Source organism: Aulonocara stuartgranti (assembly GCF_965226115.1).
Source record: "Aulonocara stuartgranti genome assembly, chromosome: 10".
Lineage (NCBI taxonomy): Eukaryota > Metazoa > Chordata > Actinopteri > Cichliformes > Cichlidae > Aulonocara > Aulonocara stuartgranti.
The window spans coordinates 3,357,033-3,376,240 of NC_138946.1; the positions used below are offsets into that span (position 1 = coordinate 3,357,033).

At 43.3% G+C, this 19,208-nt stretch overlaps 1 protein-coding gene across 3 annotated transcripts in view; it reads right to left on the reverse strand.

The window, feature by feature from the left end:
- Window positions 1-3,867: 3,867 nt before the first annotated feature.
- Window positions 3,868-19,208, reverse strand: part of LOC309716111 (rho GTPase-activating protein 7) — a 115,304-nt gene continuing 99,963 nt past the window's right edge. For all 3 annotated transcript variants that reach the window (XM_082549719.1, XM_082549718.1, XM_082549720.1), the window contains exons 10-17: window positions 15,533-15,692; window positions 14,826-15,024; window positions 14,475-14,688; window positions 11,682-11,796; window positions 11,366-11,596; window positions 11,014-11,243; window positions 10,023-10,196; window positions 3,868-5,058 (exon numbers count right to left, since the gene is read on the reverse strand). In XM_082549719.1, coding sequence (XP_082405845.1) covers window positions 4,950-5,058; window positions 10,023-10,196; window positions 11,014-11,243; window positions 11,366-11,596; window positions 11,682-11,796; window positions 14,475-14,688; window positions 14,826-15,024; window positions 15,533-15,692 — 1,432 coding nt within the window. In that variant the 3' untranslated portion in view covers window positions 3,868-4,949. The remainder of the gene's footprint in view (window positions 5,059-10,022; window positions 10,197-11,013; window positions 11,244-11,365; window positions 11,597-11,681; window positions 11,797-14,474; window positions 14,689-14,825; window positions 15,025-15,532; window positions 15,693-19,208) is intronic.

Below are 19,208 nucleotides of genomic sequence, written 5' to 3' on the forward strand. Positions count from 1 at the left end.
AGCTAATATCTATGAAACAGTGTTTAGGTATTCAGCACACAAAACTGACAATATACTTCTGCATCTCATGTTATGTATGCCAACATTAAGGTCTGCTAAGTCAAAGTCAGCTGTAAAGTTGACTTAGCTAGCTAGCTTTAATTTGGCTACATAAATAAAAATCTGCTATGAGATTTCATTACTCTAAAAAGCAAATGTTAGCTATGCATATTTTGTAATTATGTTGTTTACTGATGGTTAATGAGTTCATCTAATATGGTTATTAAACATCAAGTACTATGAAAATGGACGGTGAAGTTACTAGACCTCGTTTGAATAATTTAATGATGCTAAATAGGACTTAGCAGAGCTAGCATTTTGTATTAGCAGGCCCGCATTAGCTAATATTAGCTCTAAAAAACAAGAAGCAGAAGGATTGTTTGGTTTTTCAGCTCAAATCCAACCTTAAGCTATTAGTCTGCTGATGTTGAATCATAGACAATATAAAAGTGGGACATGCTACTTCTAAGTCTGTGTTTAAAATGTGACACGAACATGTAACTGCCTTTGCAGACATGTGACTGCTAGCAACGTTGATTTGTCTGGCTTGGACAAGTGAATAAGGCCTCAGTTGCACTGGTCCGCGACCATCTGGCAACCTCCTGCAGGAGAACACGTGTGACAGGTTAGCAAATCCCCCCTCGTGATTACAGCAGTCGTCCACAGTTGCCAGCAACTATTCAAGCAATAGTACCCTTCAAAAAGTTGCTCCTTTTGAAACATGCTGAGGCACAAATTTTACTTTTGAAGGTGCACCTTCTCCGGTCCAGTTTGCATTGTACTTTTTCAAGTTTTACCACGTCTTTGCTGGTAGTTGGCAAGTGTTTGCAGACAAGTTGGTGCTTTTCATTAGAATTATGGGCAACTGTACAGGCAATATACCAAACAATCATACACAGGTTTTTAGTGCAGTGTATTCGGTTAGCTATTTAGTTTGTAATGTTAGCTAGTAATCTGAGAGCCCCAATGAGGGTGAACAATATCCACACAAAATAAAAATGCACAAAGGGCTTTGCTATCAGCAGTTGTAGCATCATTTCTGGACGCGTAAAGGCAACGACAGCGAGCTGTGGCTGACTGACTCGAGCTTTCACCTCTGCTGTATTTCCAGTTTTCACCGTGTCTCTTCTTCAGACACCGAACTCGTTCCTTTAAAGGTTTGCGTAACAGGTTAATCACACATAAAGTCCACAGATTGACTTAAAGCTTAAAGCTTTTTTGTTTTGCATGTATTTCGACTCTAATTGCTTTCCTCTGCGTCGCCCACCCTGCGTCCCTGACCCTGATGTATGGAAAGTCACATTTGATTCGCGCTGCATTTCAGATAACAATTAGTCTTCACTTTCCATGACTCGTGTGAGAAAGTGGCCTTTGTTTCTCAGAAACTCAAAGTGTGAGGCAAACAAACCCATTTGACGAACTTAATTATACATCACACACTTCCTCGAGGCAGCCCGCGAGCTTGTAATTGTTGAGTCTGCCTTTACCCCCCAGACAGATGTGCACTGCGGTAGATATAAAAATTGTATGTCTCCAAGAATGGCCACAAGCCATACAATAGTTGTTAGAAGACTTCTGAAGATGTCTTCCTGTGACCCATCTTTGAAGCTTATGAAAAATATAAAGTCCCTTTCCTTTCTAGTTGTCTCTTATCGTTCCATACGTCCCGGGACTTTATCTCAGTACCTTCTCAGGCAATAATTCCTTCATGAAACATTCATCAGGCTTCCGCAGAGCCTCTGTTTTAGTTTATTCTTTTATTCTTTTGGGTGCTGCCACGCTGCTGCTGCTGAAGGACGGCGTTAAAGGTGTTTTGACAGTTGCCCCGGGAGGAGACCGCTCGCCATGCCACCGCCACCTCAGTAACACCTGCAGAAGCAATAACCCTCCTGCCTCAGTGGGAGAGACGATTATCATCACTCAGTCCTTTCAGCTGAAGTTTATTCCCTCTCCTTTATGTCTCGCGCTGGGTTAGAAGGACTGGGTGGTTTCAGGGCCTGGCAGTTGGTGACGACGTCTGTGGAGATCAAAGCTGCTGAACAACGTGCTCAGGTTCGGGATGGGGGCTCACCTGAGAAGTGCAGGTAAAAAGCAGGTCTGTACATACAGCCACAAAGATGCAATCTGTTTGTTTGTGTCGGCAGATTCAACTCCAATTTTCTTTATCATTTTCAGCATGACTTTGAAAAGTGAGGTTCTAGAGAAGTGCGATTGAGTAGTTTGAATTGTCTAAACCAGGGGTGTCAAACATGAGGCTCCGGGCCCAGAAAGGGCCGGCAAAGACTGCAGTCAGTTTTGGAAAATGTTAAGGAAAGCATAAATGTTCAACTTTGCAGGACTGTGAGTAAATTACTGTAATTTAACTTGTTAAATCAACAGCTTTACTATTTTTTCAGCTTTTTTGGTGAATTTTTACATTTGAAAATTAATGAATAACATGTAGATTTTAGCTTTAAAACGATTTCAGCTGAGAGGGTCGTGCATACTGAAGCATTACATCAATGCAAAAAATGTAATTTCATGTTTTATTTTATTTTTCATGTTTTATTTTCTTGTTGTGACAGATTCCCTCTTTATTCAACCGTCTCTTCTTCGTTTCCCAGTGTTGACGTCCTTCTCAAATCCTCGTTTCATAAGAAACTTTTCAAAACTTAAACTCTGTTCTTTACCTTCAAAGATAAAGTTTTACTTGTGTTTCTGGTTATATTTAAATTGCATGTATTTTGGCTACCACTGTGCATGACTGCAGTCTGTCTTTACAGAGCACGTGTCAGCTTGAGTCCATTCTGGCGAAGTTATCATCCCACTGGACCCGTGTCTGCGTTTGTCTCAGGAATGTAAGTCCAGTAATCTTTTAATCTTTTAACTCCAGTTTTGGTCTCCACCACCTCTTGAGGTATAAAAAAAACCCCACTTGTATTACGGCTCAGTAATTACATAGTAACAGAAAATGAAAGGATTAATAAGTTATATATAGTAACCAAAGTATTACCCAAGTAAAAGCATAGTATTAACAATGAGTACATTTGGATTATGCGGTCCCCAACCGGGCCATGGACCGGTTTATGTCCAACAATATTTTCATGGACCGGCCTTTAAGGTGTCGTGGATGAATACAGCAAAATAAGACCAGCGCCAGTACCAAAAAAATAACATTTATTCATAACACATGGGAAAAGACCCAGGGAAACCAAGTTAACGATAAAATAAAAATAACGATAAAACCATACATTTCATACCTGAGCCTCAACTCTCGCGGCCTGGTACCAAACGACCCCCGGACTGGTACACGTTATTTTGTGATTTCTAGTCTTGGCCGGCTTCTTGAACCTTTGACCTGAGTTCATCCAAAGTTCAGCTCGTGATGCTTTGGCACCATATGGAAGAACAGACTTGTGTGGAAATGAAACCGCCTGCAGGGACTTCTGTTTTCTCTCATTGTCTCTTTCTTACAAGCCTGTTTGGACCAGGGCACGACGTCTTTGCCCCGATAAGTATTTTTACTTCACGTTTCCGTCTTATCGCGTTTATCAGCAGTTTAACCATGTGATCTGAGAGATGAACCAATAAGATATGCAAATTAGACACGATTTGCATAATACATTGCATGTTTATGAGGAGGAGGGAGAGGTGAGGGTTGGAAGGTTTTTTTGGATCGCACTGCCATACTTATTAATCTCTTGTGCTTCAGTGGCGCAGTGTGGCACCTCATCTTCACGCTGCCTGCTGTTTCCCCCGCCTTCCCGCAAAATTACAGTCGGTAATCTGTTTGGCACTCAGACGAGTCACAGAGGAGAGAGAGGGGGAGAAATAACAACAGGAAGCAGGTTTGAGGAGAAATAAACATTTTAATTAGGTGTTTGGCACGGATATGTTTCACACACAAAGCCAGGAATTAAATAACATATCTGGATAGAACATTTGTATTCAGATGTACTTTAAAGTTAAATAATCTGATATAGAATTTAATGACTTTTTCATGCAGTATTCAGGTCAAGCAGGCTTTAAAAGCAACACTCGAAGATCTGTACAAGAATAAATACAAAGTTAAAAAAAAAATCCTGGAGTTCGGCCTCCGAGTTTTCACCACCGCGGCGTCGTCCCGTGTAGAGGTAGATATCGCTCGTCTGCGAACCGTCACAGGAGCGAATTCAGAAGTTCCGGTGATGGCAAAAAGTGTGTGTAGGCATTAGAAAGTCCCCTTTATTACAGGCATCACCGCCCTGCAGTCCCCGCCAAGCTCGAGAAAGACGATTTGCTCGTCTCTCCTCAGATTTTTCCCGATTGGTTTAGCCGGACCGTCTCTAGAACCGTCGAGCCGACTTCACAGCTTTCGATGTCCTTTTAAGGCGTTCAGGACGGCCGCACGTCGTTCCTTTTCTTTGTTCTCGGTCACAGGTTTGATACAGCAGCCGCTCTCTGGTGGCCGAAAGTCTGCTTCCTGATGTTTTCTGTCCTCGCTTCCTGACTTTGTCCCGGCAGCTTCCCCTGCCTCCTTCTCTTCCTGCCGGTGATGCCATTATTGCAGAAGTCACACTTGCTCCTTTTTTTCCTCAAAGTCAAACCAGCCTCAGCTTTTTCACCCTCCCATCAAAACGTCCTTTGTCAAAGCTCGCCACGCTTTGCATTTTTGTGTGTCTGTGTGTGAACTTGAGTGTGAAGTGTAACAGGCACAGCAGGGAGTGCAGAGGTGCTGCTGGCAATCCGCAAGGTCACCCACAGTAAAAAGCAAACATATAGAGAAAACTCCAACGGCAGAGTTTTCAAACTTCCAGAAAGACGCAGGACAGCGACGGTGCGGTCCGCCCCGTTTCGTTCTGCATTCTGCTCGGTTTGCAGTTCAGCCAGACGTGAAGAAGAGTAGGAGGAGGACGAGCGCTCCAGATGAGCCTGACTTTCTCTGCATGGGCTCATATCTTTGTTTCTTTGTACTCGGCTCTGAAGGAGTCTTTGATGGCCAGCAGACCGGAGGCCAGGCGGAGTCCGCTCACCTTGCTGTGCCACTCCTGCGACCGACCCCTGGAAGATAAAACACAGAGGAGGTGTGTCAGCGGGAAAAAGGTGGGACAGGGGAACTATTACACCGTTACAGGCACACAAATGTCTCCGCACGACAACACAAGTGACATCATGTCTGCTGCTGTTCATTTTTGTAACCTCCTGCGTTTTGCCGCCACAGCAGGACCAAAAAGTTTACGATTGCGTCGGATTTCAGGGAGACGCAGCAGCAGTTTGAAAAGATGACACTCGAAAAACATGCTCCTAAATCAGCTCTGATGAGGTTTCGCCTGAGTGGCGACACCTGTCGTTCAGGACTTACACTGGCCTGCTGGTTCAATCCTCTGATTTTGAACTCAAGTCTCCATCAATGGCTTTAGATCAGGATTCACATCAGGATCAAAAATAGCTTCAAAAATGTGGAATAAAGGTTGATACACACCGAGCGCATTAGGAACAAACGTGGAACGTGGATTTTACAGCTCAAACTTGTCGTGTGACGTGTGGACACACTGAGCTCGCTGCAAAAATAAATAAATAAATAAATAAAAATCAGAAAAACAAAATTAATCCAATTAAATAGACCAAAAAATCATTTTAACACAAAAGAAATGGGCACGGACTTCACATGTCGGGTGTGTAACGGCCTTAACAATAAGTACTAATGCCATACTTAAAAAAACGTAGTTTCAGTTTCACAATTTCATCACGTTTATTAAAAGCTGAGAGATGGTGGCCTGCAGGACTCAAAAAATCCTTTTTGATTTTGAAACCCCAAACGACTGGATCCTGGGATCGGTTTGGGCATTTTCTATCGCTTTATCCAGAGGATTATGTTTTAATATCTAACGACTTTTTTTTAAAGCTATATTTTGCAAATGACTTATCGGGGCACACCTGCAGTACCTGCGTGGGCCACCAGGGGGCTGCAGTTTTAGCCAGAGCACAGAGGAAGTACTGCCCCCTTCTGTTTTTTAGACTGTTAACGGACGTATTTCATTGCTGGATTTGTTAAAGCTTGGACTCAAATGAGCACCAAGACTGTTTTGAATGTTGGTCAAATGTTTTATGGTCTTGGTTTGTTTTTTTTAGTCAGGGGTCAGTGCAGGAAGCATGGCAGGCACATCAAAAACTCAAGTCTGTCCTTATGTCTGAGAGCTTTGGATGAGACGACAAAGAAGGTATTCAGAGATTTTGACTGAGGTATGAAGTCCCTTAAATACATTTCTGCAGTTCTTGTTTATAAGTTCTTCTATGCAGGCTCATCATCTAAACCTGAGTTAAGAACAGGTAACAGAGCATCTGAGCTTCAGCCTGAAAATCCACGTTGCTTTCCCCGCTCCCTCCCTCCTCGTTGAGGCTGTAACGTGTTTAATTTCCTCTGGAGGCGATAGGATCTCCTTCACAGCCCTGTACTGTAAAAAGCCCCGCTGACCTTGATGCAGTGGATCTATTGTCTTGCCTTCAAAGCTAACAAGCACTTAAAATTAATGCCACAGCAAATAAGCCCGAGACAGGCTGGCGCATCACAGATGTTTAGATGAGAGGAAATTAAAGGCGAGAGGAAGTTGGACAACGGGAAGAGTGAAGGCACTCATCCCTCTGGGCGTTTTCACTTCTTTCTTACGTGATCACTCTTGCGTAACAGGAGCGCGAGCGGGCCGATGTTTGCCTGGAAATGAAGCTGATTTCGCTTCTGTATGCGCTCTACGTCGCATACAGAAGTTTCAGTTTCACAGGCGGCTCTTTATTCAGCACGTACTCATCAGAAGCAGACGCGAGTGTGTGATTGTGCGCTTCTTTTCACTTCAGTCGTAATGGGCCGACTGAAACGCCTGCTGAGATAATCACACAGTGAGAGATCAAACCCGTCTTTGCTGCTCTGCCCTCGTCTCATGTAGCAAATCACCATTTTCACTCTTTGACTGGAGTTCATTTTCTCACACGGCGACATTCAGGGAAAATTAGGAAATCAAAAGTGAAACGGTAGAAAATCCTGACAAATTGCATCTTTGAAATTTTATTTGTGATGCTTGTGTCTCTATGGACAGCATTGATTGGTCTGGTCTTCATCAAAAACTGGATGCAGTTCTATAGACATGTTTCTGGTTCCAGAGGATACATCCTGAGCTTTGTGCAGAAGCTTTGGTGTATAACGGTTTTCTGGGAGCAGTGGTGCAGGTTTTCCACCTGTAGGTTTGTGTTACTTATTTTGTAGAGCTGTTCATGGTTCCCAGGGGATGTACCCTATTCTCACTTATGGACTGCTATGAAACATGTGCAGAGATGTTTCCGAAAGAATGATCATAATCACGTTGGCATTATGGATTCTGCTCGACACTGCTGTCGTAGCTGCCGCGCCAATACTACATGCAGAAATGAGTCCATGACACCAACGTCAGTGTGGTCACTCCTCTGAGAACCAGGAACAAATCTACACGGCAGTCCGTCCTCAAGGATGGAGCAATATTCAAGGATACCTATTGTAAGCAGCTGAGACATCACTTCTGTCGTCACATTTAGGACACCGGAGCAAGTGGGTTGCGGCTGTTTAATGCAATAAAATAAAAACTATTGGTGTTTTTGTAGAGCTGGGCGATAGAACGATAACGATATGTATCGCGATATAACTTTTACTCGATAGAGAAATTAAGCTATCGCGATAGACCTCGCCGCTCTTGTCCTCTTAAAAAAAAAAAAAAAAAAAAAAAAAAAGGTCAGCCAATCCAAATTAAGTAGCGCAGAGCCGAACCAATCACAGCCGCAGCGTCATGTCGCGTGACTTGTTATGTACAGCACAAGTGCCAAGCCGCACGTGTGTTTGTTTGGGAAGCAGCCAGCGCGTAATGGAGGAAATGAGTGTGCCGACTAGAAAAATCAACCGAGCGTGACCGAAGAGAAAACAGATGATGGTTCCAACGCCAGAGAGATTGTCGAACGGAAGAGCCATAGAAGTTCCGTAGTGTGAAGGTATTTCTGCTATTTCAAGTCTGACAAAAAACAGTAGCGAGCACTGTAAATGTGCCGAAAGCAAGTCTGGAAATACAATAAACTGGTGCATGCGTCACACTGTGCGCCACGTTATTGTTTCGGTGAATGAATTTCTACAATACTGTTAATTCTACTCTCTGCAGTGTTTAAATGCTTACATATACACACAGTTACTGTCCCTCCACACATACGACTCGGTTCTGCTTCTATGCCGCAGCTTTGTTTACTTTTTCCCACCGAGGCTTCTAGACTTCTGATTGGCCAACATTTCGGCACGGTTAGGAATCTAGCGCCACCTGCTGCTTTGGCATGTTCATAGCAGCGTTTTCCTTCATTTCTGCCTTTATGTGTGGACGGGATTATTTTTTAAAACGAAAACGGAAAATCTCCGTTTTCAAAAATACCCGTGTACGTGTGGACGTAGCCTCAGTCTCTGACTGGAAGCGCTAATTCGTCATTCGGCTTTTGTCAGACTAAAGTAACTGTTAAAACTGTTTGAAAAGCTCAGCTATACAACAAGGAGAGATTGAGAATTTCCTTTTAGCTCTCAGTTTATTTGATATTGACAAAAGTTAGTCAGTTTTGTCTGTTCTTCTGTAAAACAAACTAAGATTTATTTTTAGAATTAATATTTTGTTTCTAAGTGGAATTGACAATTTAGTCTGTTTCGTTTGTTCTATTTTGAAACTTAAACGCTTTAGCGGCTGCCTTTTGTGTAGTTTGCAATATTTGCCTTTATTTATCTGAAAAAGTCTCATGTTCCTTAAGTACATCTACCCTGTTGAACTTATTATGGGAAATAAATATTTAAATAAAAACAAGCTGCTGATTATTTCACATTTTACTTGTGAGCAACGGCACATTTAAATCTTACAAATATAGTTATTTGGCTTATATCGTGATAGATATCGTTATCGCCTGAAATGAAAAAAACATATCGTGATATGAAAACCTCTCATATCGCCCGGCTCTATGTTTTTGTAATTTTTGAATCCACTGCAGGAGGAAGGATGAGTCACCATTACATTTTTGAGATGTTCATGGGAGTTATTGTACCTAATTTTGTGTCTTATTTTATTCCCAGAGCAGTGCCACAGTAGTTATCGAGACTTTATATGGACAAAAGAACTGTACCACGTGCACATTACGCCCATGGAAGCCCACGCAACGAAGCTCCTGGTGCAGTTTCTGTGATGATGTTAATGCCAGATGAGATTTTGAGCCCTTAAAACATCCAAATTCAAAGATTAAAAGGTGTGGCCCAGTTCTTTTTTTTCATCTATGGAATCTTGTGGAGCTGTTCGTGGTTCCCTGAGGATTTATTATAGTAATTACAATCATTTATAATGTCTCGTCAGGTACAGGATAGATCACCATTGGTTCGTTTGTGAAGGATCAATAAAAGAAATATGAACTAGCTCGACCAGATCAAACCTGAGAGCTTACATTTTGGCAGAAATGTGCCTCCCACACACTGAATCAGTGTCGCTGCCTACAGCGCCTTCCCGTGTAGTTCAATGTCAGGGATACGAGAGCGCCACCGCCACCTGCTTTCTGTGGCACGGAGGGTTAGTTTCATTTAATCAGCATAGACAAATGGAGCTGCAGGGCTCCGCCGAGAGTCAGCCTGATCACGTAAGCAGCAGAAAATCTGCAGCAACTTAGTTTCAAAGGGCATGAATCATGAGGAGGAGACCTGCTCCTCCTCCTCCTTTTTCTCATCTGCTCACCTACAGGGAGGAGCTGCAGATGGGTGCTGGCAGAGGTCAAAAACACAGAACGGGCTCAATTAAGAGAGATAACATGGAATAAGCGCGCTCTCTAGATATTTCTTTTAATAGGCTTCTCACGGCCTTAAACCCTCTCGGCCTCTGTGTAGTTGCTGCACAATTCACCTTTCAGCCTTTAAACTTAAAGGACCGTTTGGCCACTTTACTGTAAACATTTAAATGCTTTCTACTTGCGGCTCAGATCAGTTTAAAACGTCTCCTCACCTTGTATCTGTGCGACAGAGGTGTGTCAGTCGGGTCTTCCTGATTCCTGTGGGCTCCAGCAGGTAGAGGCAAATGTGGGTGTGGACCCTGATCCCCTCCGCCAGCACCTCGGGGAGTTCGGTAGACACAGAGGAGAGGTACGTCAGGCCGGAGGACGGGTCTGCCTGCCAGATCCTGAGGAGGGAGCGATTCATGTTACAAAGTTCTGCTCCCACAACATTATTTTTACTGTGTGGGATAATCTGCCGCTGTCTGAGTGATGCTTGTCTTGCCGTTGACATCTAAACTAAGCAGCCTCTAAAGCAAAAGGACTCAGTCAGACAAATCCTGCAACCAAACTACAATCACCCTTCTTTGTGCTAAATATCATTTTTATTTCATTTCTGTTGAATATGTGTTGAAAGTCCTGTAAATAAATGCAAATGTGCTTCAGTGTAAGCCATCAGCTGGGGAACTTATTAAGCGTTACACCAAAGGTGGTTCAAATAGACCCCGACCAGCTGCTTTCAGTGTTTTTCCTCCTTCAAACAAATGAAACTATTTATTTTTTAAAGATTGACGTTTTCATTCGAAGCCCACGGGTCCTCACGACCACACTAATGTTCTGGTTGGGTGTCCGTGAGGGATTTGGTGAAAGTAAAAGACCTCGTTTGGATGCATTATGCAGAAGTGGTGATTTTTAGTTCTTAGTCAGGGTAACTCTGAGTTCATGCTCACAGCGTTCACAGCGGCAGGCGAGTCTGAAGGTGCACCAGCGACGCGGGCCAACTGTAAACACAGATACTGTCACGTCTCATCTGACTTCAGGCTCGGATTAAAATTTCATCAACCCCCCCATTCAAACCTCACGCACACAAAAGGCATGCTTTGTTTCAGTGTAACTCAAAGTGACACTTTGAGGGTACTTTCAGCTTCAACTCCCCCGTCCTCCCCGCTCCGTACAGCTCAGCAGGTCGAGGCGAGCGCTCGCGGGCTCGCTGTGGCTCATTACCTGATTAGCAGGTGCTCCTGTAGGGGCTGCGAGCCCAGGCCGTGGCCTTGGCCCTGAAGGAGGTAGCGGTAGACGTCTGCGTCCTTGGACAAGGTCTGGATGACGGCGGCCTGATGAAGGCCTTCCTCCCACAGCTGCTGCTCCCTCAGCAGCCGGTGGAGCAGCTCCCCCTGTGCGGCGTCCACCTCCACAGAGCCTCGCCACATCCACAGCGGGCAGCCATCGTCCATCTGAAGATGAGCAGAGATGATAAATTAGAGGCAGGCCTTAAGGTTAATTTCGAGCCTTCATAGTGCGACACAGAAACCGCGTGGTGATGTCACTTCCTCCTCCCCCGCCCCCCCACATTCACCTTCTTGTAGGCCAGCTCCACGTGATCTGGAGCCGGGTGGCTCTCCCAGCCTCGGCTCTTCTCCCTGGCCTCCTTCAGGAGTTGCTGGGTGCTCAGCTGCAGTTTGCGCCTTCTCTCCTCCAAGTCCTCCTCACCGCCGCTTTGACTCGAGGTAACCAGGCCTCCTCTGGACTCCTCAGTGAAGACGTCATCACTGGCGGTTAGACTCTGGCCGGGCCAAAACTCTGGAAGCTGCAGAAAGATGATTTAGATCTTTTAATCTCTCAAAAATGTATTTTCATGCTTAGAAACGTCCTTTGCATCGGGTTGGTGGTACCTGGAACAGTCTCTGGACCTCGGTGATCATGTTAGCCAGGCCCTGGGTGGCGGCCAGGTTCTCGCTCAGGTCTCGCTGATCCGGGCGGCCGAGGCTGTACTTCCTGTGACCGGACCTACAGCAACGACACCACAGGAGCAAGTTCAACATCCTGTTATCATCTCCTATTAGAGGAGTACTTTAAGTACTCGGGGTTGGTCACCGAGAACAAAGTTGGTTTTCCTTCCCAACTGTTTTTTCCTTCCATAATGGTTCCCTCACTCTGATCCTCCACCCAGCATCATGCCGTCAAAGCTTCTTGTTTTAAACTTCATGCCTCTGTCAGATTACAGTCATCAGGTTTAAAAACAGTTTTATTCATTTGGGTTTCTTTTATGTAGGAATATGGTCAAACTGGCAGGAAGATTTGTAGATTTCAGTCAAGTAAGTTTTTGTTTGGGGGCAAAAACATTATGAATGTTATTATCAAATTAATTGAATGGATTTTTGTAAGAAGCCACAGGAACCCTGCAGCTCTATGCTTTTTGTTTTGGGGACGTGTCAGTGTCACAGCGCTTCAGGCTTTGTGCATATATCAGGAATTACCACCTTCAGAAGGTCATGTTTTCTGGAAAACCCTTGCACTGAACCGACTGAGGCTGACTGGATGTATTCACAGAAAGTTCAAGTTGTTTTAGTTTGTGGCGGATGAGAGATGAGCTTCTTTTTTTCTTTTTAACTGAGAAATTACACAGTACTTCCAGCAAGCCCAGCTGGTCAGATGCATTAAAGAGAGTATAACTCTGTGGGAGTGGTGAGTTCTGTCAGAGCAGAAACACCAGATGAGATTTCATAGATCTGTGGGAGCGGCAGTCTCCCCCCACCCCGAGTTATTGTTCCCAGCACAAAGTGTGACACGATTTCTGACGGGCCGGGACTTTAGCTCGAGGGAGAACGGGAGGCACAAAGTGCTGATTGTGTCACTTCCATCATCCGTCCCGTCAGCCTGAAGGGAGGAAAAGAGGCAAAGTGGAAAGAGGAAGAGGTGGAGATGAAAAGGAAAGGCAGGGAGGGAGGAAGAAGGCAGAGAGAGGAAAAGCTGAAAGAAGGGTGATTACACGAATGAGAGACGAAAGAGGAGGCAGAGGAGGAGATATATGAGGAGAGAATGAGCGGAGCGAGGGTGGAGAGAGAAAGGAAGGCTGACAGACAAAAGGACGCTTATTTGTGTAGCGCCTTTCAACAAGACGGCAATTCAAAGTGGCTTATGTAAAAAAGGCTGAGAGAAAGTTAGAAAAGAAAAGAGAGATACAACTTACACAGCAAGACAGGACTGACAGTTGTTGTAGGTGTCAGCTGTTCCCAGAGTTTCCTCCATTTTTATGGAAGAAACCGTGAACATGCAAATGTTTCCGTCATGTTTACATCAGTATCGCCTCTCAGTTTATTAAAAAACACAACAACAAAGAAACAGCCTTTTTTAGTCTCAGCGTGAGGCTCGTCTCATGTTTCATCACCGACGCCGGTCAAAGATGCAACATGCAGCTTCACTGTTTGACTTCCTGAAGGTACAAACCAACAGCTCGTCCAGCCTAATCCTGGTTTAACAAAACTAACAGGAGCTAACGTGGTTCAAAAGAGAGGCTTGATCAGGATGCAGTGTTGCCAACTTAGTGACTTGTTTTCCTAAAAAGCGACTTTCCGAGCCTTAACTACAGCCAACAAATCACTGCTGAACGTTTGCATAAAAAAATGACAGAAATACATTTTCTCTCTAATACCGAACACGAGAATTCAAAAGCGGCACAAGCCAAGTCATGAGCCTTCCATACAATTACATTGGATCTTTCCTTAAAAAATGAACTCTAATACTGTTGAATATCATCTAGTTTTCCTGTTTTCTAAACCACATTCTCAATATGAAACAGATGAGCGGCAGAAAATCTACTTATTCATCTGACTGCGTGAAGCTGAGGTCAGATGGAAATCTGTGGAGCTTATGTAATAAGTGTACACTCTGCCGACGGGTTCTCGCTAACAGAGAAGAGACATATGAAAAAGATGGATCAGATCCAGAAGTCATGAGATCTGTGAGAGCAGAGCGCTTCGGAAAAATGAGGAAGAAAAAGCGCCTCAATGAGCAACCTGCCCACTGTCAGATAAACAGGCACACATAAAGTTAACTGTTGGTTATTAGGGGTTAAAATGGTACCTACAGAGACTGCAAAGCTACCAAAACGATTCAATCATTTAAAAAACTGTAAGATTTCGAGGCTACTTTAGTTTTATCTAATTTGACCACAACAGCATTGACGTCGTCACCTCACGGACTTCTGAGCAGGAGGAAACGACGCTCGGTTTTATGTTTAAGGACACACAGGATGAGACGTGTCAGAAAATCTGCTCCAGGCAAGATATCAAATAAACGATTTGCAGTAAATGGGCTAAAAGCTGCAAAACAAGCTGCTTAGCAGAGGAACAGCTCTCAGAGAAATCTCCCAGCTCTTCTGATCTTCATCTGCTTTCATTTTAGGCCAAAACCAAAGCAACACACACACACAGATACAGGCAGAGTGGACTCCACACCTCCAGCTCTTTATGTAACTGCTGTTAAAACTTACATAACTCTGACAATGTGGGTCAGACGCCTCACGCCCTCCGTCTCTTTCCATATTGAGATTGTGTGACTCCTCACAGTTAGAGAAACGTCTGATGTCAATTTTTAAAAGACGCTTAGAAGACGCGATGAGGTAACCGATGCCTGCTGATGCCCCAGAAACACATTTTAAGACCGTTTTCTTGGCCTCGGCTCACCTAGCTGCATTAGCGTCCCTCTTCAGGGTGTTGAGGTGGAACAGAGACGGCGCCAGGCAGACGGCGAGGTTTGTGGGAGTCATCTGGTTCTCATCCACGCAAGCCACAACATCACTGAGGAAGTAGAGCAGCGTCCGCAACGCTTCCCTGTTCTCATCCGGAAGCAGCAAAATGGCCGCCTGAGCCGCGACCAGCTGCTGATCCTTTGGAAAATCTGCATGAAGAAGGGGACGAGATGCTTTTATGGCAAGATTAAAGTCCTTAAACTGTCTCTTATTAAAGATGCATGTTAGGAAAGCAAACCATTGATCCCTCATGACAATCAATCAGAACTGAGTGTTATCTGCTCACATTGGTAAATGTGGAGGAAGGACTCGCAGAGTTTGCTGGTGAAAATTGGCTCGGGCAGGTCTCTGAAGAACTGCTTCAGCATGTCGGCCACGTCGAAGGCGGACTGGCCCTCGAATGAAACTCCGTCTGGGTCAGACTCCACCAGCTCACGGAGGTACTGGATGCGAGACTTCAACCCCGACTTCCGGAAGAGGCCCACCTGAGGGGAAGTAAAAGACATTAAACGTTCTTATTGTCATATTTTACACTATTGTGCATGATTGCAGCAGACGCTTTTTCTTAACGCTTTCAATTCCTCTTAACTTTCAAGAAATATTCAACTGGGGTTAAAAGTAGTAAACAACAAACAGTTAAAGTACTAAAAACTTTTATTTCATCAAACTAAATTTGATGAAATTGAATCAAATCACGATGCTTTGTGATTCTTAACGTTTATTTTATGGAACTAGTCAGCCTTCATCACAGTCTACACCCAGTTCCATTACAAGGCCACTTTAAGGGTTATATTTTGATTTTTAAAAGCCAGTTTCACTAAAACTGTTTCCCAGTATCACCAAAAGCACATGTGGCCGTGAAACTTAATAAAAATATTGTCTCTTCAACTTCAATAAAACACAAATGGCCACTGAATAACACGGCACTCTGCATTTTTGACACAGCTTGTTAAACACAGCTTCTTCAATCCCTGCAGGTTTTTGTTGGTTTACCTGGTCCAAACAATTGGTCCTCAGGTAGACCAGAGCTCGGAGGATGCAGGGGGGGATGGGTTCTCCTGTCTGCTGGGCACTGAGGAGTAAAGGAACCCCAAACACTCGTCGGCCTTTCACCTCCATCGGCCTGGTCTTCCTCGGGGGTTTGGGAACAGTCCTGCAGGCGAGAGGCCGCTGTTAGACCGTGAAATATATAATATATAAAAATCGCAGACAAGTTATGGAAATGAATGTATACTCTGAAATCATTTTGCAGGCATTTCAAGAATGTGTAATCTCAATCAGTCGAGTGTTTGGGGGGGAAAAAGGCAGTTTGGAAGTGTTTCCTTTTGAAGGGAGAGCCAAATAAACAGTTTTTGATTGCATAAGTCTCTGGTGGTTGCTAAAATGTGTGTGCCATTCAAAGCAGCGCTGCAGGAAAAACATTCAGAAACCGTGGACGTTGATCAAAGAGATCTGAACTTTTGAAAGGACTGTTAAAGTTTCCCTGTGTTTCTGAACTGGTACCAGCATCCTTGTAATGACTGAATGATTGCCTTTTAGCTGGGAATTGTAGTGCTGAGTGCACTCAGAATAAAACTGCAGTCTTTTAATATAAATTAAACCTCTTCTCTTTTACTTGGCTCATTATCTCTAAAAGTTATAAAACAGTGTCTCGTCTCTGAAGCTTCCTCTAAAAGGACAAATGTCTTAGAGTTTTTCCACTCCCTTTCCCGTTCCTTCATTTTTCCTTGCAGCTTCTCTCGGAAACAAACCGGCTATTTTGAGCAAAGTGCCTCTGAGTATCAGGCGCCCCAATCAGCAGTTAATTGCCGTATTTTTAATCATCAAGAGCTCGCTTTGGCATCAGTGATTAAATCAATGAAATGAGGAGACTTGATCAAACTGTTGAAGCCTGGAGGTGTTTTTCTTCTATTGCTGGAGCATTTCTCCCAACTGTGCTGAAGTGACGGAGCACACAGAGCTACACTTATTAACTCTTTGTTATTAAGGCTGAAGGTAAGACTGACACCTCTTTCATATGTGTTCATACGAGCGCCCATCTCCTTGTAGCCGGCTCCAAAAGTGGGTAAATCCCCAAAGAGTCCCGTATTTAAATATCCAAACTTACAGCAGAAACAGACCTGTTTACAGCCTGCTACCAAAACCTGTTTGGGTCTTTATGGATGGGGTGAAACATATCCCAACGCAGTCCCAACAACAGCATCGTCTTTATTTGGTTCGGCTAAAAGAGGAACATTATTTTCACACAATGTGAGTGAGAATAAGTCATTTAGACTTCAGAATTTGCTTCACAAATGTTAACTTAATGTTTTCTTCTGTAATGTCGTAGAGGTCGTCTGTGCAATGCTTTCCTCCTTCCCTTCCATGCCGTTTATTAGACTTTTAACCCAGCGGAGCAGTTTGAAATGCCAAATTGGAGCGTAGGAAGCTTTCTTCCCCAACCTGCTTCCACAAAGGAATTTTTCCCTGTTATTCCCTTCAAACACACGTCTGATCCTGAAAATTAAAGAGGAATATCTACCAGGAGTAATTTCAGGAGGGTTTTCTATTCCCACATCCAGCCTTATCTCATTGAGCATAACAGCCACGACCAAAAACAAATTGGTTTTCTACCAAAGCGTAAAACAAGCAGGTCACATGCTCACAGAGAGCACATAATAACAACAACAACAATAATAATATTAATAATAATGAAAACCTAAGTGCTCAGCAACGTAAACAAGCAGAATGTTTGAATGTTTTATTCAAATGAAAAATTAATTAGTCTCAGTTCTGAACGTGGGTTCACTCCAAAAACAGTGTAGGAGGCGAAACGCTGATCTCATTACAGCCATGTGTGTCAGTAATAAGTGAAGCCCTACATTTAAAGCATAAGTAAAGCTTGACTTTAACACTCCTAATAAACAGACAGGTATCCGTTTGTGTTTACCCTGTCCTCAGAACTTGCATGTTAAGCTCCGATAGCAACATTGAAAACACGACATACACTCCTACCACCTCAGGAAGATTCAAACTGATTACACAAAAAAACTGAGCTAAGTTCTTCTACAATAAAATGACTAGTTTGATATACTTGGATGAACTTTATTCACTTTCTACTGAAAACTGAAATAAGATCAATACCACATTTAGGGCTTTCTGATAAATATGTAGCTGCAACCTGGGCCCAAATTCTGCTGCAGGTCCCGAAGTCATACGATCACTGAGAGTTAAAAACGGTCTAAATCCTTTCATCTTTAATAAAATGATCAGCGTTGTTGCTTTACCAGGTGTAACAATTAAGTTCAACAGCCAGGCATCCATGAAAGCCGAATTTATGAAATTTAATAGAGTTAAAAGTTAGCAGGAAGTTAGCTCGCTAGTTTTCATCTGAATATAATATAGCATGTTCTGACGGAGAGATTTCCGAAACGAATTAAGACGTACAGCTCTGCTATCACTTCCAACATAAATGAAGACAGAAAACTAAACAGCAGTGACGTTTGTAGGGTTACTGAAGTTGGGCTAGCTGGTATATAATGATGTGCTACGTGACCGCTAGCGACACAGCTATGTTAGCATAATATAAACACAGTGAAGCTGGAGGATGAACGCTAACTTTTTTTCCACCTGATAAAAGTTAGCGTGAGGGTTCCCAAAGGTTAGGGACAAATGCAATCGCATGGCAGGATGCTGTAAACGCACCAAACTTTAGTCGGGAGAGCAACTGACATAATCCATCCACAATACGAGGTTAGTCATTCATATACTGCTGTTGGGCTGTAGTTACATCGTAAGGTTTTAAAAACTGAGCTTTAAAATGATTAACGGTAATAAAACCGAGAGAGGCCGACAGTGATCACTGACTGTTTTTAGGTGCTTGTTGGGATTAAACAGAACAAGCTACAAAGCATTAAAACATGCTAAAAACACAACAGCCTTAATAAACAAAGAGTAGAGTGAGCCCCGAAGCAGGATTCATCACGCCATCACTTAAAGACCGGATAGGTAGCTCAGCTTAGCATTAACACTGAAAACAGTTCCTGTAGTCGCCACTTGAGGTTACCTCCAAAAGCGAGTCAATCCCCTGTGACTTAACAACTTCACAATAAAAGCAAATACGTTAGCACTAAATAGCAGGTGTTTCACGTGTACGGTACATAAGCGCAACTTAGCCTCTTTTACCCAGAGGTGCATTATTACGTTCACTTCGTGGGTTTTTTAAAATAATGTTATGGCCAAAAAAAAAACTCCCAATATATCAAATGTGATATAAAAACTATATAATAAATATCATTAAAATATATCATAAACAACATGATATAGGGTTATTACACATGCCAGTCCCCCCCAAAATCTGAATTTTCTGGCTATTTTTTGATGGGTTGGGTCTTACATGGTTAAAATGTTTGTATTTTATTTATCCATTTAGTTTTTATTGTTTTATTACTACAATTACATTTTGCTCTGTCTTACAAGCTATCAGTGGATCACACAGAGCTACACGTACCTTCATGAAAGATGCTACACAAGTAAATTAAGACTGCTGATTTGTCTCAACTAGAAACAACTACAGATCACACTTTCCTTTAATTTCACAGGAAAACAGACTCAAGGTGAGCCACTGGCAGTCCTCCCTGTGTTTTTTTTTTGGGGGGGGAGCTTATTCCTCTTGAAGTGTGTTGTTGTT